Here is a 23,047-nt window from a genome sequence, read left to right on the forward strand (position 1 = left end):
GACACACCGGTCCGCCGACCTGGCCCCGTGCCCCCACAAACGGCCAGTCCACTGTGAACCTCCCAGGTATCTCACCTGGTTTCCTTCACTGAGCACAACGTGACTACTGTCCAGTAATGAGAACACTCCTTTTCTGGAAGCTACAACTCACTGAAAAAAACCACCACAGAGGTCCACGCACCGTTTCCGTGGACTTGGAGCTCAGGGTCTGTTTTCAACACTGAGCGTGTGGGAATCCCCAGGGGCCCCTTGCTGGGTCCTGGGCCACGGCCCCCACCCCAGTGCCCTGGGCCTAGAGACCCGGCCACGCGGGGCCAGCAAGGAGGGCTGGGGAGGGCCTCGCCCCAGCCCGCAGAGCCCACCCAGGTCAGGTATGGACACTCAGAAGATGCTCCTAAGGCGTCATCACTTGTTTCTTTTTATTTGCGTTACCATTTTTAAAAACACTTCTGTCCAACCAGGTCCATCACCAGCTGGTGCCGGACATGGGGTGGCTGGTGAAGGGGCCCAGGCCTGGGGTGCGGAAGCCAGCAGGTGTCCGGAGTCGTCGGCAGAGAGGGGCGTGTGCAGGGCCACGGCCTGGTCTGCGGCGCCAGGGCTGAGGCGCCTGGCTGCCTCCCTCCTCCTCCCTTCCGAGGGGCTGGCCAGGGCGGGGCCAGGCGGAGAGAAGGAGACACACGTGGGCCCAGCTGCGGGCCACAGGCCGGGCAGGCGCCCTGAGGAAGCCGGAGCACGTCCAGGCTGCCCTGGAGTCCGCTGGCTGGACAGCCACCTGGCAACCCAGGACTGTCTGCCACCCGAGGCCGGCCGGCTACGCTCCAAGAGGAGCTCAGCGCTCTGCCACGTCCACCTGGAAGCAGGCCTGGCCATTAGGACCTGGACGCCACCCGGCAGGGCAGCCGTGTACCATATCCATGAGCTTCTCTCCTCACGTCAGAAGGGACGTGGAGACACCACAGCGTCCACCTGAGGCCACCCTGGCCCTACGTGGGGTCCCCATCATGTCTGAAACCGCGCACCAGGCCAGCATCAGGGCGAAGGTCCCTGCCCTCCTGCCCCCACCAAGGCCCAAAGGGGTGGGGAGACGACAGGGAGGCCCGGGAAGACCCTCAGCACGGGAACGGGACCCTGGGGTCCTGGTCAGCAATCACCCCGGCTTCCAGGAAGGCTCTGCATCCCCCTGGGACTGACTGTGCTCCGGGGCCGGAGGGCAGCCCGCCCAGCCCTCCCCAGGGAGACCCACTATGGTCACCGGCTCGGCCCCTCCCCCAAGGCCAACCCCTTCAGGGAGGATCCTCAGAGCCCCCAGCAGTTCCACCAGGGGCCAGGCAGGCCGGGTTCACGAGGCAGGGTCTCGGGGGACACCCAGGACATCTGGAGGTGGCGGCATCTGCTCGGGGCCTGGTTCGGGACCTCCTCACTTCCTGCGGGGTAAGCGCCAGTTCAGACAAAGGGGCCGGTGACCAGGGGGGGTCCCGCCGCCACCCGCCGAGGCCCTCACCGGCTGCCGCAGAGGAAGAGCAGGTTCTGTACGGCCGGGACGGTGGAGCTGGCGTTCTGTCCGGTGACCAGGTGGCGGTCCAGCACCACGTGCACGGCGTCAGGCTCACTAGCTGCAGGAGACCCCAAGCGCCTGGGCCTCAGGCCGCGTGCGGGGCAGCTCCCGAGACCCCGCCGCCCTGGCCCCACCATCTCAGCTGGGGCTCATGACCGGGGTTCCCACGGTCCTCTGGACACTCAGCCCTGCCACTCACCACTGAAGCAGGCCCCCGCGTCCTTCACGAAGTCCTCCACGACCAGGGGCAGGTGGGCAAAACCCGGCGCCCGGACGAGCTCGTACACGGAGGGCTGGGGGGCAGGGGCAGTGCTCAGGGTCAGGGGGCTGTGCACCCCCTGGGGCTGCCCAAGGAGAGGGGTCCACAGCAGAGGTGAAGCTTCTGGGGTCCTCCCCGGCATCAGGAAACAGGGCAAGCAGAATGGTCCAAGCAGGTGAGCTAAGGGCTGAGGGTCGGGCACAGAGCCCAACAAGGGGGGGCTGCAGTGCCCCCAGAGGAGAGTCCCCGCCCCAGGACCCGCGAGCAGTCACCCATTCAACGGGCACAGAACAAGGCCCCAAGGGGCCCCCGCTCCAAGCCCCCTGCCCCGTGCTGGGGTCTGAGCCCTGACGGGGCCAACAACTGCCCCTCACCAGGGGCCCAGGCACACCCCCCCCCAGGGGCCCAGGCCCCGCGGCTCCTGCACCGCCGCCCTGCCCATCTGCACACTCACCCCGGTGACGCTGTAGCCTTGGAACACCCAGGACCTGTCCTCGCTGGTGGCACAGCAGAGGGCGGCGACGCCGTGGCCCACTGCACAGATGGGCTCTGCAAGCAGGGCCAGCGCCGGGTTGATGCTGCAGCCGCCCAGGCCCCACCGATACCCCCACTGACACCCCCATCTCCCCGACCCTCCCAGACAAGACTGGGGCTTGTTCAGAGCTCAGATCCCCTCAAGCTGTTCAGGGGCCGAGAGCCAGGCTCGGCAGGAGGAAGGCCTCTGGGCAGCGCCTGGAGTCCCCTCCTCTGAATGCAGCAGGGGTGGGGTGGGGAGGGGACGGACCCCGGCCCTCCGCTCAACCCCAGGCCCCTGGCTCCAAGCCTCCGTCTCAGAGGTCAGCCTGGCACAAGCGCGTTCCCACGGCTGAGTGTCTGGACAACTACCGCCCATGGACAGGAGGCCCCATTTCCACCAACAAAGGACGCTGTGTGGAGCCTTGGGTTTGCCCGTTGGTCCCGATGCCAGGCCAGGGCAGTGTGCCACGTCCCCTTGGAGCAGACACGTCTCCTCAGAGCAGTTTTCCCAGCCCCCTGCCCTACCGCCACCCACAAACCCCACCACCAGGAACCAAGCCAGCATCCTGCCTGCCCACCTTGGGGGGGCAGGGTTCCCAGCCCACAGCCCCCGAGGGAACCAGGAACCACAGGGGCAAGTCGTGGGGGAGGTGGTGGAAGGGATGCCCCACCTTCGTGTGTGTGTGTGTATGTGTGTGTGTGTCACACGCGCGTGTATACACGCTGAGTAAACCTGTCCACTCACTGCTCCACACTGACCCTAGACGGCTCCTGAAATGACTCGGGATTTCCACCAAAACCTGAACCCGAAGGCCCAAGAACATCACCTCCCACACCCCCAACAGGCACTCCTCCCTGTTGGCAGGGTCCTGTTTTCCATGAATCTCATACCGCCCCCCAAGCCCGGGCCCGGGGCCACCTACTGCTCTCGGAGCGGAAGTGCTGCAGGATGCGAGCCAGGGACCCGCTGCTGGCCAGGTCCGCCAGGGCCCCGGGGCAGCTGGGGATCAGGAGGGCATGGTAGCGGGCACCTGGGGGACCACAGCCCGGTCAGTCACAGACACGAGGTCAGCAGCTGGCTCCTCTCTGCTCCTGCCGGCCAGCTGCCGGCCCCACCAGCTAAGGCTCCCGAGGCCCGGCAACCACCTGCGTGCCCGCCAGCTCCCTCCCTTGCTGGGAGCTCTGGCCACAAGACCGGACACGGCCCAGATGGTCACCGTGCTCCGTGGAAAGCCCCTGAACGCTCCAGGAACTCGAGAGAGCAGTTTGGGGTCAGAACCCAGTGGGAACCGCACCCCCAAGGCCCTCCCAGGCCCCGCACCATCAATGGACTCCAGCTTGGCGGGGCTGGCGTAAGCTTTGAGGCGGAACTCCTGCACCCAGCGCGCATTGCTCTCGTTCACGTCGACGAAGTCCAAGGTCTTCCCCTGTGGGAGCCCAGAGGCCAAGGGTCAACACCTCACCCCCTGCTTCTGGCATATAGAGGCTCCAGGAAACTCTGACAAGGGCTGGGACTGACAGCAGCCCCTTGGGACAAACACACCGTCAGCCCAGCCCCTCGGCCCCTGCTGGCCGCAGTCCCCGCCCATAAAGTGGAAGCAGGTGTCCCAGGCACCTCTGGGGGGACTCTCGCTGCAGTGTCCCTGGGGTCCCAGCCCCGTAGGTCCCCCCAGGAATGACGTCACTCTCCTGGAGACAGGGGGGGCTGGACTCACCCCAGGGGTGGCCACCTGCAGGTTGAAGGCAGCGCTGGCCAGCGTGAAGCAGTGGAGGAAGGACTGGGCCGACACGCCTGTGAGGAGAGGAGCCCGGTGGGCTGGGGGCTTCTCCCGGCCTGGACCACCCTGGGGAGCAGCCCTTCACCCCACCTCACCCAGGGCCCACCCCTCACATGGCTGGGGCAGCAGTTGTAGCCCCCTGGCCCCTTCATCCCCTGAAGGGGGTCTCTCTCTCTCCCCCCAGCCTGACCACTACAGGCCTTTTCCAGAAGGCAAACCCAAGTGTGAGGTTCCCTAACACTCCATCACCAGGGACTGAGACCCACACACACCCGCCCGATTCCAGCTGGGGCAGTGATAGAGGCCTGTGGCTCTGGAGGCGGGGAAGGGGGTGCGTGCAGGATGGGGGCAGGGGGCTCCTTCCCTCACGGAGCTCCTGGGTCCCGCGCTGCCACCCCAGCCCTGGTGCTGTGCCCCGCCCTCTTCTCTGTGCACCCAGGGGGAAGGCTCCCGGCTTCTGGGGGTAAGGCCCCATCACAGACACTTCCTTCTAAAGGGACCTGATCTGCGTCCTTCCGCCTTTTCTTTAGTCAGGGGACCCCACCCCTGAACCTCATCTCTCTCCACTCTTGCGGATCAGTACATGCACACTGTAGATAGCCTGCATATCTGGCAAAGGCAGTCTCCCCAATTCTGCCCGGTTCCTCCAGTCCCCTCTACCCCACCTGCTTTGGCCCAGGGTCCCCTGAAGGGCCTGCTCCTCCTGTCCACAGAGCCCAGCAGCCTTTCAGAGCTGTGCCCCCAACTTATGTCCTCAACATCCCTCCCCGGGGGCACACCCAGGCCGGTGCGACCCCTCCTCACCATTACCCTGCTCCCAGGAGTCACCCACGACTCCAGGACTGAACCCCACTCTCAGGGGCTCAGCCTTGACCTCTCCACGGGGGGCGGTGCCCCTCAGTGTCTCCGTTCCGGGGGCAGCTCAGGGGCCCCGCCTGGGGCTCAGCACACTGTGACCCCGTGACCCGCTGCCCTCGCTCCTCCGCCCACTTGGGCAGCAGCTGAAGTCAGGCCGGAGGCAGGCTCGCGAGCCGGCCCCGCGCCCCCCCGGGCGCCCCGCCTCCCCGCCGATCGACCTCCTCTCGGGGCCGAGGCGCCCGGCGCCCGCCCGCCGGCCCTGAGCACCCGAGGCCTCGGCCGAGCAGCGGCGCCCGTGGCGCGGGGCCCGGCCGCCGGCTCCCCCCGCACCTTCACCCGGGACACAGCCGAGGGCCGCGGCCCGCGCACCGCGGAGCTCCGGGACAGTCCCCGCCCGCGTCCCCAGGCGGCGGCCGGGCGCACTGGCCAGCCCGCAGCGAGCGCCACCGCGGGCCGCTCTCCACCGAAGCCCGGCTCGGGCAGGAGCGCTCGCGGCCCCGACCCCGCCCTCGCGAGCCTCACCTTCCGCGGCGCCGCTGGCCACGAGGAGGCAGGCGGGCCGGCTCGGGAGCCGCTCGGACGCCATGGCGGGTCTGCGGGCCGGCACGACTGCGCGTGCGCGGGGCGGCGGGGCGCGCGTCCGGGCGCGGTCACGCGCCGCGCGGCCTGGGGGCGGGGCTGAGCGGCTCTGGCCCCGCCTCCTCCCACCCCCGGCTCGAGTCCGGGTCCGATTCCCGGTCAAGTCCGCCGCCCGCCGCGGGCAGCTGAGCCCTCGCGCGCGTTCCCGGACCGCGTCCGCGTCGCGGCCCCGGGGTTCCGCAGAGAGGTCTGAGCTGGGCCGCGGGACCGCAGCTGCACGGGGCAGACTCCTAGCCCGACCCCCGCTCGCGGTCGGGAACACGGTTCCTGCCCCTCCCGAAACCCAGGTCGGGGCCGCAGGCCAGCCTGCAAGGAATGGGTTCCGCGTGGCATTTGGCAGCTTGCAGGACGTGGCAGCGGATGCGGCCTCCCCGTCCAGAAACCGCATTCAGTGCCCGCCCGTCAGCGTCCAGTGGGGCTGACACCCACAAGATGATCCGTCAGGGAGATTGAGGCGTCCCCCGGGTGGGCTGGGAGTCTCGCTGCCCCTTCCTGAGCAGGTTCTCATACCAGGGGGCGGCCCCTACCCTCACATGGGAGGGGGCAGCGGTGAGGAGGCGCCTGTTACTCAGGCTCGGCCCTGAGGCCAACACCTGAGCCAGGTGGCCAAGCGCAGCTGGGCATGATGGTGGGCGCTGCAGGAGGAGTGACGGGCAGGTGTCTGCTCCTCTGAGGGCAGGCGCGGGAGGGCCTCAGGACCAGGCCAGGTGACTCTCCTGGTCCATCCCTCAGTCTAGAGGCGAGAAGAAGGGGCTCCCCCTTGAGAGCCCCCCACCCCATCCTGCTGAGCCCCTCCCACAGTCCTTGCCCCAAGTCGCACCTGAGGTGTCAGCTCACCTGCCTCCCCCTGAGCACCACCTACACACTATGCAAGTTCCTGATCATCCAACAGTGAGTGCCCAGCAGAACAGGAGAAGGGAGGGCAGGCCTGGGGGCTGGGCACTAGGGCTCTGCTGTTGGGATTGTGATGCCCTTGAACCTGGGTTCTTGCAATTGTTTGGGCCCCCAAGGCACAAAGTACCTGGGGACCAAAGGTCATGTTTTCCTGCAACAGTGTTTCATTCCTGTCCCTAGAACCTGCTCACCCTGGAACCCAAGAACGCGTGACTGAGGGGCCGTTTCTGGGGGACTTTCTGACTGGTGGGGCTGGCCAGTGCCTCAGGTCCCCTCTGCTTTCTCCCCTGGCAACTTCCTCTTTTCAAAGCACATCTGAGCCTTTCCCTGGGAGCCATTTCACTTCCTATTTCTATCTCCCGAATGCTGGAACCCACCTCTCTGCCCATCAAACTCCTAACCATCCCTCAAAGCCCATGGGCACCAAGGCACTGTCTACCCAGTACTCCCTTTCTGAGAACACCCCATGCAAGGACTGCCCTGAGAGCCCTTTTGTTATCTCAGTCTGCCTGCTGGGTGGACCTCCCATATAGGACATGGGATTGAGGCTCTCTCAGGGAGGATGTGTCATGGGCAGCCCAGCTTCCCAGACAGGCAGCAGAGGGGCCCAGGTCCCAGGCCAGGAAGCATCCTTCTTCCCATCAGAGGTCAAGCTTCTCAGCTCCGGGCTCTCTTTTGGCCGAGGTCGGGCTGGGTGTCGTCCATAGACTTAGATCCCAAGCACCTGTGGGCTGTGCTGCAACAGTCCCTAAACCTAGGAGTGCCGAGGCCATGGCTGCCGGCCAGGCACGGAGTCCCTGCACCTGGAGTGGGAGCATCGTCAGGACTGTTGAGGGCGCGGATCAGCTGTCCCACTGCTGACCCCAGGCTGTCAGGCAGTGGCATTTTGTGGCCTGAAGTGGGGTGATGCGAAAGGGAGGCAGGCCCTGTCCCAGTCTGGCCTATCCCAGGGCCCAGGACATCAGGACAGGGAGCAACAGATGCCTGGGAGGATCCAGAGGAGCGTCTGAAGGGGATTCCCTGTAAACACACCTCCAGGTCCCACAGAGCTGGAGGGGGTGCCGGCGTGGGTCCCAGGGGCGTCTCCTGAGCGCTCTCTGCAACATGGCAGGTGTACGCTGCCCTCCCGCCAGGACAGGGGCTGCTCTCGGGGGACATGTGGCGGCAGCGGGGCTCTTGTCTGTTCAGCGGCCCTCTGACGGCCAGCGCGGCTCCGAGGGCTGAAGGCCCTGGACGGGAAGTGCAGGCAGGGCGGGGTCGGTCACTGGGATGCCGGGAGCCTCTGCCTGCCTTGCCCTGTTACCTCCCTGAGGGCAGGGAGCCATGGCCAGGGTGGGGCTGAAGGCCCAGGAGTCGAGGCCCCACTGGGCATCCACGGGAGGGTCCAGAGCAGTGGGTCACCGGCCAGCTCTGCCCTCCCCAGGCCTCCGCCACTCTGCCCTGGTGGAGGAAAAGAGGTTCTGGAGCCCCCTACCTGGCCTGATGCCCTGGCCCACCCCACCCCTGGGTACACCAAGAATGAGGTCCCAGGTGGGTCCCCAAAAGGGAGCTGCACACTCTCGGGGGAGGAGAGGGTGCTAGAGAGGAAAGCAGACTGGACCCCCACACGCACCTTCTGCACCCCTGCACGGTGACCCCACATGTGACCCAGCTCACCCTGGCAGCCCTACCACAGGGCCTCTGGCCCTGGACATGCTGCTACCGTCTGAGTTCTCCTGGCTTTCAGATGTCCTTGTAAGCCTGCGTGGGATTTACAGTGTGAGCTTCTTCTATACTGAGTACTTTTTATGTCTCGGATTTTGTTTAGACCTCAAAAGTGGTACTGTAGTAAAGGTCATTGAAGTCAGCCAGGGCTTCCCTGATAGCTCAGTTGGTAAAGACTCCACCTGCAATGCGGGAGACCTAGGTTCAATCCCTGGGTTGGGAAGACCCCCTGGAGAAGGGAAAGCTACCCACTCCAGTATTCTGGCCTGGAGAATTCTATGGACTGTGTAGTCCATGGGGTCACAAGAGGACACAATTGAGCGACTTTCATTTTCACTGGGCGTCCCCAGGAGGTTTTATTTTTTATCATTTTGGAAGCATCCCTACCTTCCTAAAGCTTAGGAATGCTATGAACCAGAAGCTGAGGGGCTTCCCTGGTGGCCCAGTGGTAAGAATCCACCTTGCAACACAGGGGATGCCGGTTTGATCCCTGGTCCAGGAAGATTCCACACGTCACGGGGCTACTAAGCCCTCAAGCCACAGCTACTGAAAGCCGCATGGGCTAGAACCTGTGCTCAGAAAGAAGAGAAGCCCGCTCACCACGGCTAAGAGAGCAGTTCCCACTCGCCGCAGCTAGAGAAAGCCCACGCACAGCAACAGAGACCCAGCACAGCCATAAACACAGAAATATTTTTTTAAAAAGCTGAGCCTCAGGACCCTCATGGCACCCTGGGGACCTCAGCTGCCCAATTCTAACATTCCCCGGAAGGGGCCACCAGTAACTGAGCATGCGTGGAAATTCAGAAGAAATAAGGAAACGAGAAACATAACATCTCTAAAGCTTAGACGCTCTGTCTCTCTTAGTGAAAATGAAAGTTCCTCAATAGCGTCCTCTTTGTGACCCTAGGGACTATACAGCCCATGGAAGTCTCCAGGCCAGAATACTGGAGTGGATAGCCTTTCCCTTCTCCAGGGGATCTTTCCACCCAGGGATTGAACACCAGCTCTCCCACATTGCAGATGGAAACGAGAAGATTACAAAGTAATATCACAAAACTACAGTATGGCCTTGAGGCAGGTGCAGGCAGATGCAGGCTCAGGACAGAGCCTGACACAGCCCCTGGCTGTGCGCGAACTGACAGCAGGCGAGAGAGTCACCAAGGGGCGGAGGGGGCCCCTCACTGCCTGATCCCGGCCCGTTTCATCTCGGGTGGGAGAGAAATGCCACGAGTTCCTGGGCTTACTCCCCACGAAAACTGAGGTTCAGATGGGTTAAAGGGCTTGCGAGTAAATGCCAAGAGTGTTAGATGAGAAAAGATTCCAGAAGGCTACACAGTAGAGGGATCAACGGTTATGCGTGATAACTTGAGATTTGGGAACTTCTAGACACAGGAAACAGATGCAAGCCAGCCGCTGAATACAGATAAGTGCCATTTGGCAAAGGCTTGGAATATGAGATGCAAAGAAATGCACGAGGGAGCGCCCTGGTGGTCCAGTGGTTAGAGCTCTGCGCTTTCACTGCCTTGCCAGGGTTCAATCCTTGTCAGCCTCTGCTCGGGGAACTAGGATCTCCCAAGCCGTGCAGCACGACCAAAAAAACCCAAAAAAATCCTCCAAATAAATGAGAAGAAGCCATCTCATCCGCAGAAAAACAGACAAATGGCACCCACAGAAAAATCAGAAAAGGCAAAGCCCAGATGGCCAAGGACTTAGTAAACAGTAGCAGTTGGGTCCTTGCAGATGGAACGGCCCAAGGTGGCCCTGCTCAGACGGGCTGTCGAACCTCGAGGGCTTCGCCCACTCCCGCGTCACCAGGCAAGAGGCAGCTTCTCTCCCGGCCGCCCCACGGGCACGAGACATGGCGGCCGAGTTTAAGGGGCGCACGACGTGCAGCCAGCTGTCCCACCTCTGAGCAGGTCCCCGAGGGAACTGTGTGCTGACCCCGCAGTCGCAGCAACAACTGGAGGCGCCTCAGCGTCCATCAGCAAATGATGGACCCGCAAAATGTGCTCCATGCGTAAGGTGGGATGTTACTCAGCTCCAAAAGGAAGGAAACCCATGGATGACCCTTGAGGACGTGATGCTCAGAGGAGTAAGCGGGACGCGGAGGACGGACGCTGTCTGACCCCACTCACCTGAGGTCGCCAGAGGTGTCGCCCATAGAGACAGAACGAGCACGTGTTTCACGGGGACAGAGGGCCCATTTGGGAAGAGGAACCGTTTCCGATGGGGTGACGCTCCCACAACGTGAACGTGCTTACTGCCCAGGACCTGTGCGCCCACAGGGTTAAGATAAACCGGGGGCTACAGTGGAAACAGTGGCTGACTTTATGTTTCTGGGCTCCAAAATCACTGCAGATGGTGACTGCAGCACCATCTGGGTGTGGTCCTTCCAAGACGCTTACCCCTTGGAAGGAAAGTTATGACCAACCTAGACAGCACATTAAAAAGCAGAGACATTACTTTACCAACAAAGGTCCGTCTAGTCGAGGCTATGGTGTTTCCAGTGGTCATGTATGGATGTGAGAGTTGGACTGTGAAGAAAACTGATTGCCTAAGAACTAATGCTTTTGAACTGTGGTGTTGGAGAAGACTCTTGAGAGTCCCTTAGACTGCAAGGAGATCCAACCAGTCCATCCTAAATGAGATCAGTCCTGCCTGGGTGTTCATTGGAAGGATCGATGCTGAAGCTGAAACTCCAATACTTTGGCCACCTGATGCAAAGAGCTGACTCATTAGGAAAGACCCTGATGCTGGGAAAGATTGAAGGCAGGAGGAGAAGGGGGAAGAGATGGTTGATGGCATCACCGAGTCAATGGACATGAGTTTGAGTAAACTCCGGAAGTTGGTAATGGACAGGGAAGCCTGGTGTGCTGCAGTCCATGGAGTTGCAAAGACTTGGACATGACTGAACAACTGAACTGAACTGACTGAAGAATCCGCCTGCCAACGCAGGGACACAGGTTTGGTCGCTGGTGCGGTTACATCTGCCTCAAAGCAACTCAGCCTGTGGCCACGCCTGCTGAGCCCACGCTGCAATGAGAAGCCACAGAACCGCAGCTAGGGAGCAGCCCCACTCGCCACACCTAGGGAAGGCCCGTGTGCAGCAGTGGAGCCCAGCGCAGCCAAAGATAAAAAAGGAAAACTAACAGAAAACTGAGGCAGCACCCGAGAGAGCGTCACCGCGTCAGGAGGGCCGGACCCTCAGCTCCTGGCTGCGGGGACAGAACTCACTTTCACAGCCACCTCGTCCTGCCCCGAGTCCCCACAATGGCAGGAGCCTTTTTTCTTTTTTTGCATTTAAGATGCAAGCGGAACAGAGAGAGTGGGAGAAGGGACCAGCTGGCTGGAGAGGGGTGGTGTGGGCAGCCGCAGGGCCTGTGGACAGGCAGGCTGGAGACGGCAGCCGTGGGCTCCGGCGCCTCCCTCGGTGGCCAGGCCTGGGCCAGGCGGTTCAGGGCAAGGGGCACATGCCCCAGGGAAGCGCCCCAGGTTTGTGTGGGCCTGAGGTGTGGGTGCACAGCTGGGGGTGGGTACCCGGAGAGGAAGCCCACCAGCTTGAGGAAGCCCATGGCAGGAGTGACCCAGGCTGACAAAGCCCAGAGAGACTTCCAGAGCCTGGGGGTGGGGGGCCTTGCTCCCAGCAAGCCGACACCCCGAAGACCGGGATGCCTGGCCAGGTGGGCTTAGGGAGCTGCAGGGAGGAGGGACACCCGAGCCCTGCAGCAGCCTCCTCACCCCCTGAGGACGGCGAGCCTGCTGCTGCGGGGCGGGGGGGGGGGGGTGCGGCACAGAGGCCCAGCTGGGAGGCAAGGCCCTCTCCCCCGACATGGCTCCAGCCAGTCAACCCCGTACGCTTGTGCGGTGGCCAAAGGCCCAGGCCGGGGGTGTCCTGAAACCTGGGCCTGGGTCCTCTAGGGCCAGGGCTGGCAGGAAGGCGGGGCTGCAGCCATCTGGGTGGGGCCAGGCCTGGCCAGGGCCACGGGTGGAACCCACTGGGTCAAGGGCACAACGTGGTGGGAGGGGCATCGGGGAGCCCAGGCCCTCCCCGGAAAGCCCTCGGTGTGGGCAGATGACCCCCCACACCCAGACAGGCCGCCCTGTCTCTCCCGACCGCGTGCAGTTGAGGACACCAGCCCAGTCTTTAGATAACAGAGTTTATTTCAAACTGACCTCCACTCAGGCCCAGGGTCCCAGTGGCCAGCTGGCCAGGCAAGGGCACGTCGGGCTCCCAGTGCCCACTGCTGCCATGACATGCTCCCAGCAGGCTTGACGGGGCAGTGGCCGAGGGTGATGGTCTCCTGCCCAGTGGTTCTATTCTACCTGTTATTGCATTTATACGCTTCTTAGACTCCAAGGACCCTGGGTGGGCAGGAGGGGCCATCTGCGGGTGCTGGGCAGGCATGGCTGCCTGCCAGCCAGGCTCTCACCTGCCCCCAGGAAAACCACTACAGAATGGGGAGGGGTTCAGGGTGGGAAGGGTAGGGCCCAGCTTCAGGGGCCCCCTGGGGTCCAGCCAGAAGGTAAACTTCAACAGCACCTCCGACACCAGCCTGTGAGCTGTCTGTCCACCCAGCCAGGCTCAAGCAAGCAGGCAGGAGGCACGGAAACTAAGCTAATGTGACCACCCACCTCGGATCAGCCCACTGAGGCAGCCCACCTAGAAGAACCCCCATCTCGGCTACAGGCAAAGAGCGGAAATGGGACAAACAGCCACACCCTTGAATGTCCCCAGGCCGGCTGGACCCAGCTCAGAATCTGCCCCAGGCCCCGGCCCAGCCCTGCTGCCCTGGGGGTTCATTGGGAGCTGCTGCCAGCAAGACCACAGGACCAATGGGGCCCTTGGCACAGGCTGGCACACTTGGGCAGGCAGGCCACCTTCAGAGCCCACTTCTCCGTCCGTCCGCCGGTGCGGGTCCACACGGAGCCCCCACCCCGTGTCAGGGACCCACCCGCAGAGCCCAGGCTCCTTCTGCCCTCGGGGTCGGAGGGGAAAGTGCTGGGGAGCACTCCAGGGGGCTGGGTCTCCACTGCTGTTGGGGCATGTCCACCTCTCTCTCCCTCTGCTTGCATGTGGGGGTACACAGTATAGGTATTACATATGTATAGATAGCGCTGTGTAAATTCGGCATGCACTAGACTCTCAAGGTCTGTACAGGAAGTGGCTGTGCCCAACCTGGGCACCGGCCATCATTTTTTTCGGACCAGGAAGGCCACCCCAAGAATCAGGGCTGCAGCAGCCACAGCCATGCCCCCGGCCACCAGCAGCGGGGTCAAGTTCTCGAAAGGGCAGGGCCCTCGGCCACCGGGACCCCCGCCGGGGGCCTCGCCCTCTTCGGCCCCGTCCCCAGGGCCCTGGGGCTCGGGGGCCGCGTCAGGAGCGCTGGGGGCCGCAGGGGCCGGCTTCAGGTTGCTGTGGTTGTTGAGAAGGGCGGGGTCTGCCTTGGCCGGGGTCTTCTTGGCAGGTGGCGGCGTGGGGGCTGCCGGCGGCTCCTGCTTCTCCGCCTGGGCCTCCTTCTTCCCTGGCTTGGAGGACGGGGCCTTCCCGTCTGCGGCAGCTGGGGCTCGGGCCTCGGCCGCGGCCTTAGTGTCGGCCTTAGGGCTGTTGGTCGACTTCCCTCTGGAGTCCATGTTGAGTGTGCGGGCGGGCTGTGCGGGGCACGCGGGGGCAGGCAGGCGTCTGGACCACGGCAGCTCAGGACAGTTCACCCCCGGGCATCCTATGGACCTGCAGGGGGAGACCTGATGAGGCCAGTGTCCTGTGCAGCCCCACCTCCTTGTCTCTTAGAGACCCGCTCAGCTCTCTGGACCCTCCTCTCCCAGGACTCAGCCTGCAACTGGCCTCAGCCACCTCCTGAGAAGCCCCTCTGAGCACAAGGGCAAGTGCTGTGGGCCCCCTTTGGGCTGGGGTGTTGGGATGAGACCTGCCAGAGGCTTCAGTTTCCTCATCTGTGAAATGGTCTTGCCCACGCATGTCCTGCGTCCATCATGTGGGCCCGGGTTGGGGAGGTCCTGACTGGGAAGAGAGCACCCACCCAGCCCCCCCGACAGGGTGTGTTGCTGGGGAGGTGGCTGGCACCCCATGGGCCTGGGCAGCACTGATCATGTACCCTTCTCAGGGCTGGGTGGGCTGCAGGGGGAGGGCAGCGTGGGAACCCAGAGTCTGGGCTTTCAGGCACATGGGGTTGTAATGGGCCCAAGGTCACCAGGACCCCGATTGGACAAAGCAAAGCCAGGGTGTCTCCCCAGAGGCTGGAGAAGCCGGCGGGAGAGCAGTGACAGGCCCCCCGCCGGTCATGGACCCCTCTCAGCGCCCACCCCAGGACTGGCCTGGCCTGCTCCAGCTTCAGAGCGGGGAGCCCTTTCTGACCCTGAGGTCATGCCTGCCTCTGGAGGTGGAGGGACTCCCTGGAGTGAGCCTGGGGCGGGCACCTCCGAGGCAGCGCCAGGCAGAGACTGAGCGCTCTGGGCAGTAGGGAAGGCCAGGCCCTGATCCTCAGAGTCGGGCGCAGGGCAGGGGGCTGGTGGCCCCGCCACTCTGGCCCCATCTTCCCTCCCGGAGCAGACCCCGCTGTCCGCCGCTCCTCGCTCCTCTGGGAGGCTGAGGGACTCGTGCCTGCACTGCAGGGGGAGGGAGCCTGTGTGGGAGGCGGCGGCCCGGGTCCCCACCCTGGCAATGCACACTGACACAGTGAAGGTCGCCTGAAGGTCACGCGCGGGGACGGGGGTGTCCCGGGGAGGACCGTCCCACTTCCAGGGAGCCCCAGCGGCCCCTCACCCGTCATTCTGGAGGGGCACTCCGCTGCTGGGCATCAAGTTCCCAAAGGGCAGGTGGTCCACGCTCCCCCTCCCCCAGACCCTTGGTTATTTTGGGCTCATACTGACGTCACCGGCTGCCCCTCCCCCTCCAGGCGGCTGTGCCCAAGAGAGCAGGGGGCCCCCGAGCGCCCCGGTGACCTTCGTAGCGGAGAACCGCCTCTCTGTCCAGGGGCCCCGCGCCCCGCTCCCGCCCCAGATCCCGCGCCGCCGAGTCCCCGCCGCCTTACGCTGCTGTTCGCGGCGCTCCCACTTCAGGGCCGCGCGCTCTCTGCGGGACCACGGCCGACCGGACTGACGGCGGCGGGCGGCGGCTGCGGATGCAAGGACTGGGAGTTTCCCACAATGCACTGCTCCCGGCGCAGGAAGCGGGGCGGGGACCGCATCAGCGCGGGCTCCGCCCACCTGCTCGTGGCCACCACAGCGCCCCGGAGCGGCCGGGACCTCTGGGGCCCCCCAAACCCAGCTCCACTTTTGATCCGAAGGGCGGCTTAGCGTCAAGAAGGTGAGCAGCTGAGGCTGGCTTTCTCGCACCCCCATCAAACCGCGAGGGAGTCAGGAAGCCAGTCTAACCAGGATCTGCTACAGCCAGTGTGCCGGTCATGGCTGGGCAGGCGGACCCAGGACTGCAGGGGGAGGGGAGCCAGTTCCCAGACGAGGGGGACGCCCTTCACCCCCAAAAGTCTAGGAGAAGAGGCATCTACTTAGAATATTTATTTATCTTCTTACAGGACAAGACACAAAAAGTTACAACTTCTTAAAACTCTTCAAAAGAAAAAAATATAATTCTGTAAGCAGCAGCAGCAGCTTCCAAGGTACAGATGTGATGGGAGAGCAGCTCCCAGGAACAACCGTGAACTGGGGGGCCCAGGCCTGAGCCCCAGGTAGTGTCGCTGGGAAGGGGCCTCCGGGGAGGGGGCCCGGGGGCGGGGAACACAGCACCGGCACACCAGATCAATCACCAACACGACCACGTGGCTGGGGGTGGGGCAGGGCAGGACGAGCTGCCTTAGTTCACAACATCAAGGGTGCGGGAGGGCGGAGCTTTACCAAGTGTGGTCAGGGGCCTTAGCGGAGGCCGGGGGGGGGGGGGGGGGGCGGCTAGGCTGGAGGGGCAGCTCCTGGTCCCCCCCAGGAGATGCCCCCCCAGGAGATGCCCCCGGGCTCCATACTGGTCCTCGTGCCCGCCCCCTCCCCAGCCCACCCGGACCAGGAGGAGACGTGGCCTCAGAAGTAGGGCCGGGCGGAGAGATGGATCCCTGGACGGGGTCACGGGGGAGTCAAGGGCACACACTGCACGCGCTCACACACACACACACTGCCTGGCCACATGGGGTCAGCTAGAGCCGCCCACAGCCCTACCCAAGGGGCCCGGGCAGCAGAGGGCGGCCACCACCCGCCCCCAACATTCACACACGCACACAAACCTCGCACGGGCTGGGTCCCACAGTGGGGGCGGGGGCCTGTCCTGGGAGTCAGCACTCAAGGCAACCCCCAGTCTAGGATTCCTGGCTCAATATGGGGGCAGGAGAGCCCGATCCTGCAAGGCTGGCCAAGGCAAGAGAACAGCAGCGGGGGAGGCTGGACGGACAGACGGAGGGGTGGACAGAGCCGCTTGTGCTCGGCAAGTTAATAAATAGGTTTGTGCGGGATCCCCTCTGTGGACTAGGGGCCAAGCCTCGGGGAAAGGAGCTGGTAGACTGGAGGGGAGGGTCCAGCTTGCCCAGCCCAGGCTGGGGGCCCCCGGTCCAGAGACCAGCTCTATCCCTGGGGGTTGTTCAGACTGGGGCAAAGGTGGGCAGGGCTGGCTCCAGGAATGTAACGATTTCTGCCTTTTCTATGTAAGTAAGACATTGATCCCGGCGGTTGTGCAGGCAGGACCCTGCCAGGCGCACGTGTGTACATGGTGTGTGCCCTGCACTACCCCCTCTCCCCACCCCCACCCGTCCGTGTGGGGAGAGACTCTCTGCCGTCCTCGGGTGGGCCGCCTGCCTCGGGCCCCGCTCTGGTCCCGCTGCACTGGAGGGCGAGGGGCAGCTGCCGGGCTCAGGGCTGGACGCGTGGCAGGCCCAGCAGGGTCTCGGCGATGCCCAGGAAGTAGACCACTTGAGCGATGCCAAACAGCGGGGCGATGACCAGGGCGCGGCAGTAAGCGCCCTTCAGGAAGGCCAAGGGGCCCTCATTCCGCAGGATCTTCCTGCGGGGAGACGGGGGGGGGTGTCAGGGGGAGACGCTGGGGCCACTCTGACCTCCCTGCCCCTTGGGGCTTGCCCACCTGGCACAGTCCAGGAATCCCGAGTAGGTGTCCTCGTTGATGCCACGCTGCAGCGACTGGAGCCGGGTCTTCACCACTGCAAGGGGCATGCGGGTCAGCGTGGGCTCTCACCCCAGACCCACCCCTCAGCCCACCCTGCCCCAAGCTGGGCACCGACCATCACACGGGTTGACGGCCACGGCGGCCGCGCTCCCGGCCACGCAGCCGGCCAGGAAGGATACATAGAAAGGCGACTTCTCCCCGGATGCTGGCCTGCCCAGCTCGTTCAGGTTGGCGAAGAGGGGGAAGTAGACAATGGAGAAGGGGACGTCCCTGTGGGGGGACCACGGGGTGACTGGCTGGGACGCGTGGGGCGAACAGGTGGGTGGGTGGGCCTCCCCTCGCCCTGCCTGCCCCCCACCTGAGCAGCGTGGCCCCCAGTCCCTTGTAGAGGCCAGCGATGCCGCGGCTCCGCAGCAGGTCCCGGGTCAGCTGAGTGGCTGTGGGGCGAGGGGTGGCTGGAGCCTCCACCGAGGGCTGGGCACTCCCCTGGCCCGAGAGCTGGGCCTGGGCGGACAGGATCTTCCTCTGGGCGGCTGGGGAGAAAGGGGCGGCCTGCTGGTCTCCCTCCTAGAACATGGTGGGGGTGGGAACAGGGTCCAGCTGGTGTCCCCCCACACCCCACCTCCCCCGCACCCTCACCGAGGCGGCCCGCGTCCTGGAGCTGGATCTTCAGCATCTCCATGGGGGTGGTCACGATCACCTGGCAGGTACCTGCCCCGCAGCCCGCCAGCATCTCCTTAAACAGGGTCAACTTCTGCCTGCAGTAAACAGGGTGTGGCTGCAAGGAAGAGTCGGAGGTCCCTGCGGCTGGGAGACATGAATGGGGTGGGACCAGGGACCCCCCCCTCCGCCCTCCAGTAAGAGGCACCGTGCCCGAGAGACAGATGGCTCACAGCGGGGCCAGGGACAGGCGGAGGGCCGTTCTCAGCAGAAGAAAACTGGAGGCAGGGGGTTCAGGTGCTCCAGGGACAACTGCCTTTCAGCCCCCACCGCGGGGGACAGGGAGAACTGGCCAGTGCCCCTCAGATCCCAGCCTACAAGGGGCAGCAGGCAGCAGGCAATGGCTAGGGGCCAAGGACCCCTGGGGCCTGATTCAGCATTGGAGGAGGAGGAGGAGGCCCTGCAGGTCGGGGTGAGGGGCCCCCAGGACGACAGAGCCTTCATCCTCTGGAGGCACAGCTCACCCTCCCTTCGTGACTGTGGCCCCCAGCAGTCAACTGAGCCCCTCACCCGTCCTTGGAGAGCTGGTATCGGAAGAAGTCGTTGGCTGCCAGCTTGATGGCCTTCTCAGGGGTGACGAGGGTCAGGTTCACGGCGGCTCCTGCGTGGCGTGCGGGGGGGTCAGTGGTTGGGGCGGGGAGGCTCTCGGCGGGCACTTGCCTCTCAGCTGGCAGAGCCCTCCCCTCCCCCCCCCCACCCTAGCGCCTTGGCGGCTCCTCCTGCCCTCTCACCCACATTTGTGCTGGGCAGGGGTGGGACCGGCGGGGACGGGGCAGCGCCTCCTCCTCCAGACGACCCTCCCGGTCCAGCGGGTGGGCCTCTGTGAGGAACACTACCCCTGTGGTACAGAGGTGGCGGGCCTGGGCGGGGGGATGCTTCCAGGCTGGGGTGGGCCAGAGCTGAGGAGGCAGTGCGAGCCCCTCTCTGTGCAAGGACTCAGCTGCACAGCATCTGGGCAAATCCAGGCTTGGCAGTTGTCTCTTAAGCGGCTTTGCAGTCAGCACCCCCCCACCCCCCCCCCCGCCGCCAGTGTCCTGGCACAGACAGGGTCCCGCCTGTCCCGGGAGGAGGTGAGGCCGCTGCAACGGACACACAGGTCCCGCTGTGCTGGGTGCTGGCAGCGGTGGAGGACGGGGCTGAGCGCTGCCCTTCCCCACCCCCGCCACCATTTAGGTGCAGCCAGCAGCCACCCTCGAAGCACAACGCGAGACCCCCTGGGGCTGCAGGATGGGCTGCCCCGGCTGCCCCCGCCCAGCCTCACCGCGGTACATCCCAAAGTAGCCCTCTGAGCGGATGGTCTTGATGAGGCAGTCGGACCTGCGGGAGGGGGGGTGTGGGTGGGAGTGAGCAGGGGTCAGCCAGGGTCCGGCGCCGGCCCCCTCCCTGACCCAGGAGGAGCGCCCCAGGCCTCCCCACCCTCAGAAGCCTGCCTCCCACCCCCAGCCCACCGGCTCACATGCTGGTGTACACGCGCTGGCCATTCTGCTGGTTCTGCAGCCTTGTCTTGGCCAGGTCGATGGGGAACACGCAGGTGACCCCGATCAGGCCGGCGATGCCGCCATTGATGAGCTTGGCTGGCAGGCTGCGTGGGCAGATGGAGGTCAGGCCGGCCTCCTCGGCCATAGGTCGGCAGGGTGGGAGGGCAGGGTGGGGTGAGGCTGTGCTGGGTTCTGACCTGATCTGCTTATCGGCCATTTAACTCGGGAGCACCCAGGTAGGAGCCGTGGAGCTGGATGCCAGACAGCGGGGGAGGGAGCACAGGGCGGAGGCTGGTCCTCTGCTTTCAAGTGTATTTCCAAACCAACGCTCCTGCCCTGGGAGAGAGGGGACTGCAATCAGCGGGGGTGGGGAGTGGGCAGACCGGGAGGGGTGCACCCGAGGAACAGGCTTCCCCGCCTCCCTCCCAGTCCGCCGCAGGGGCTCCGAGCACCTCCCCCGCGCCCCAACCCGGCTCCGAGGGCCACACGTCGTGAGCTTGCAGTGTGCCGTGAGGCCCGCCACCTGGCCCCATCCCTGGGACACCTGGCTCCCTCTCAAGATCCCCCACCAGCGCGTCCTCCCAGCTGGCCTTGCTCACGCTCACGTGCACGGAGCCCTTTAAAGGGCCAGGCGCCTCCAGGGAGGCAGGAGGGGACTGGGCACCTCCTCCCCTGGGCTAAGCTGTGCAGACCCCATCCTTGAGCAGCCTGCTCTGTCAGGATGGGGCTGAGAGAGCCCCAGGGCCCCCGCGGGGCTCAGCTCACAGCTGCCCAGGTAGATGCGGCCAGCGCAGGTGCAGCCCCTGCTCCTTGGCACCTCCAGGCTGGAGCCCCAGACCACGGCTGCCCTGGAAGAAGCACCAGCTCAGCCACAGCCAGCTCTGTGCACACCCTCCCAGGGACTTCACCCCCTGACTGCCCCCTCCCTCTCTCACACACACACACACAGGAGCCCCAGAAGAACGGAGGATGGCTGACCCTCTAAGGCTGTCTGTGGCTGGTCCACCACCTGTTCCCGGGGGGCAGGCACAGGAGGCCCCTCTCTCTAGAGGCAGGGCTGGGGAGCCAGAGCCGGCCCCAGGGGCCTCCTGCGGGGGGCGCCCCCCCAGCTCTCGCCGAGACCAGCTGTCCCTGCCTCGCACCCGCTGCGCCGCTACTCGGGTCACACGGCTGGCTCACACCTGCCGTCCCTCGAGGACCGGTGACCTTCACCCAGCTTCCCCGGGCCGAGCGACCCCCTGCCCCCTCGGCAGCCCGCCGCCCCCGCCGTGGTCCCGCTCACCCCGGGCGCGCTGGACCGGCTCCTCCACGGCTCCTCCTGGAGACTCCAGCCCGCGGGCGGGCGGGCGGGGGAGGGCCAGCGGCCGGGGGCGGTGCCGGCGGCGGGGATTGGCTGCGGGGCGGGGCGGGGCGGGGCGGGGCGGGGGGGGCGACTTTCTCTTTCACTTTGGGCGGGATGAGGCGCCCTGCCGCCGCGGCTGAAGGGATAAGGGGGTGTGACAGCTTCTGGGAGGCTTGGGCTGGCCTCCAAGCCCCCTTCAGCCCGTGAGGCAGCGAGTCTGACTCGGGCTAACCCAGCCAAGCCACGCAGCCGGTTCAAGGGACCCCAGCCCGCGGCCACCGTGCACCCAGCTGCTCCTCGAGTTTTCGTCTGCGGCCAGAAGGCGGGCTCTGTTTAGGGCCATGGGACCCCAGGAATGGGGCTCGCTCTGTGCCCGGGCACAGGGAATCCGGAGCTGTGGGATGGAGATGGGCTGTGCCCACTGGTGTCTGTGGACCGTGTGTCTTCTGGGAGGTGCATTTCAGGGAAAACTCATGCAGGAGCAGAGAAGACACGCTTGTCTGCTGCAAAGGCCAGGGGGTGGCTGGGTCGCAGAGACCACCAGCTGCCACCCACACTCCCAAAGCCCTCTACCCGCCCCAGATGCCTCCCAACGCACTCACCCAGAGCCCCAGCGCCAGGACCTGCTTCTCCGTGCCGGAGTCTCAGAGAAGAGCCTGACCTCTGCACTTCAACCTGACCCTCTCCCCACCCTCACTCCCCAGGTGCAAACTGGCCACGGCCGACTGTTGCCCCCGACCCTTGGGGACAAGGTCCACACTCTTCCCTCTTGGACCTGAGCAAGCCCACCAGACCCCACCTCCTGTCCAGGGTAAGGGACACCTGGATGCTGGGGTCCCGGAAGTCAGACAGATTCTCCAAGGTCGGGAGGGGAGCGGCTGTCCCGGGAATAGAGTCAGGCCTGAAGATTCGAGCCTGAGACCGTCAGCCCTGGGTCCCACTCTGCCCGCTGGGATGGGGGAGACGCTTCAGAACCGAGTGGTGTGGGGAGGCGCTCTGCCAGGGGAGGACTGGCAAGGGGTCTTCTGGACCAGGAAGCCTCCTTTTCCTGTCCTCACTCAGTGGTTCCTACCACCTGCTCATGAGACAGCTTGGAGGGCCCTCCCCTTGCACCCCATGTTGCCATAGAGATCCGGCAGCCCCAGCCAGGCCTGAGGCCCCCGGCTGTCAGCCCTCCCCGTCCCCCCTGGTTTCCGCAGTGTCCTCAACCGGGGTTGCAGGCAAAGCTGTGGACAGCTCAGCTCAGCGGCCACCCACGGGACGATGCTGCTGTCCCCAGGCCCCCCAAGAGGTAAAATCTGCCGCGAACGAAGCCACTGGACTCCCTCACCCGCAAGAAAGGGAAAGGGTGTGAGGCTCCGAGTCTGGGGCTGGCCCTTCCCTCCCCATTCATCCCCCCCCCGCCCCCCGCCCCTTGCCCCGGGGAGGCGCTTTCAGTCCAGCCGGCTGGAGGGGCGCCAACCCGGCGACAAAGGAGGCGCGGAGTGGGGGTTCAGGGCTGCGACTGGAAGCCCAGCTCAACTCCCTGTCCAGCTGGAAGGAGTCCCCATGGGGCCCGGATCGCCACGCTGAAGCCCGCCAGGCGATGGCGACTTCAGCCACCCACGTGTCCACGTACATCCCGCAGGGGCCCACGTGCGTGTCCCCCACGGCCCGGCTCGTTCCTTGGGGACTGGCCTCCGTCTCCCGACCAGCGAGGACACGTGTGCGCGGGGAGCGCGCCCGGCACCGCCCGGGGCCCGGCCTCCCACACTCCGGCGGCAGCGGATCCGAGCATCCGCCGGCGCGGGCCCCGCAAAAACCGCCTCGTCCGGGCAGATGTCACCTCCCACAGCTGCCGTGGTGCCCCTCGCCCCCGCGGCCAGGCTGCACTCGGGTGGGTGCAGCAGAAGGAGCCGCTAGGCGGGCACTCACCGCGCGCTCTGCCGCCGCCGCCGCCTCTGCCGCCGCGCTGGCCTCCCCGCCTCGCCGCGCGCCCGGCTGCACCTAAGCGCGGGGGCGCGTCCGCTCGGCGCCGCGCGCGCTCCGCCCCCGGCCGGCGGCCGGCTCGCGGACTCCGGCTCCCCCTCCTGGCCGCCACGGCCACTGCCACTGCGCTCGGCAGGCCCCAGCCCAGCGCCAGCCCGCGCTGCAGGTGTCCAAGAGGCTTCACTGGGCGTTCGACCTCCCGC

General features: G+C 65.4%; 3 protein-coding genes across 16 annotated transcripts; all 3 read right to left on the reverse strand.

Moving 5' to 3' along the window:
• Positions 1–395: 395 nt before the first annotated feature.
• Positions 396–5,587, reverse strand: GATD1 (glutamine amidotransferase class 1 domain containing 1). Of its 10 annotated transcripts, none has more exons than XM_081536216.1 (8): positions 5,489–5,587; positions 4,046–4,122; positions 3,652–3,757; positions 3,254–3,361; positions 2,269–2,363; positions 1,755–1,848; positions 1,502–1,613; positions 396–1,420 (listed from the first exon to the last, which is right to left on the reverse strand). In XM_081536216.1, the coding sequence occupies exons 1-8, from the start codon at positions 5,550–5,552 to the stop codon at positions 1,297–1,299; spliced, it is 780 nt and encodes a 259-aa protein (XP_081392342.1). In that variant the 5' UTR covers positions 5,553–5,587; the 3' UTR covers positions 396–1,296. The 10 variants fall into 10 exon arrangements, with proteins under 10 accessions (XP_081392342.1, XP_081392346.1, XP_081392339.1 ...); XM_081536220.1 differs by having other exon boundaries at positions 396–1,424; XM_081536213.1 differs by having other exon boundaries at positions 1,755–2,001.
• A 6,756-nt stretch (positions 5,588–12,343) lies between these two features.
• On the reverse strand, positions 12,344–15,315 carry CEND1 (cell cycle exit and neuronal differentiation 1). Its single transcript, XM_081536325.1, has 2 exons — positions 15,250–15,315; positions 12,344–13,931 (listed from the first exon to the last, which is right to left on the reverse strand). The coding sequence occupies exon 2, from the start codon at positions 13,832–13,834 to the stop codon at positions 13,394–13,396; it is 441 nt and encodes a 146-aa protein (XP_081392451.1). The 5' UTR covers positions 13,835–13,931; positions 15,250–15,315; the 3' UTR covers positions 12,344–13,393.
• Positions 15,316–15,718: 403 nt separating this feature from the next.
• SLC25A22 (solute carrier family 25 member 22) lies at positions 15,719–22,860 on the reverse strand. 5 transcript variants are annotated; one of them, XM_081536228.1, is made up of 10 exons: positions 22,791–22,860; positions 19,732–19,870; positions 19,513–19,638; positions 19,318–19,373; positions 18,567–18,657; positions 17,976–18,094; positions 17,695–17,869; positions 17,452–17,606; positions 17,295–17,370; positions 15,719–17,212 (listed from the first exon to the last, which is right to left on the reverse strand). In XM_081536228.1, the coding sequence occupies exons 2-10, from the start codon at positions 19,749–19,751 to the stop codon at positions 17,179–17,181; spliced, it is 852 nt and encodes a 283-aa protein (XP_081392354.1). In that variant the 5' UTR covers positions 19,752–19,870; positions 22,791–22,860; the 3' UTR covers positions 15,719–17,178. The 5 variants fall into 5 exon arrangements, with proteins under 5 accessions (XP_081392354.1, XP_081392350.1, XP_081392351.1 ...); XM_081536224.1 differs by having other exon boundaries at positions 15,719–17,216; XM_081536225.1 differs by lacking the exon at positions 22,791–22,860 and adding an exon at positions 20,817–21,376 and having other exon boundaries at positions 15,719–17,216.
• Between the last annotated feature and the right edge of the window lie 187 nt (positions 22,861–23,047).

The sequence above is a fragment of the Giraffa tippelskirchi genome, chromosome 10 (assembly GCF_054371585.1).
Source record: "Giraffa tippelskirchi isolate mGirTip1 chromosome 10, T2T-mGirTip1v1.2.pri, whole genome shotgun sequence".
NCBI classification, from domain to species: Eukaryota; Metazoa; Chordata; class Mammalia; order Artiodactyla; family Giraffidae; genus Giraffa; species Giraffa tippelskirchi.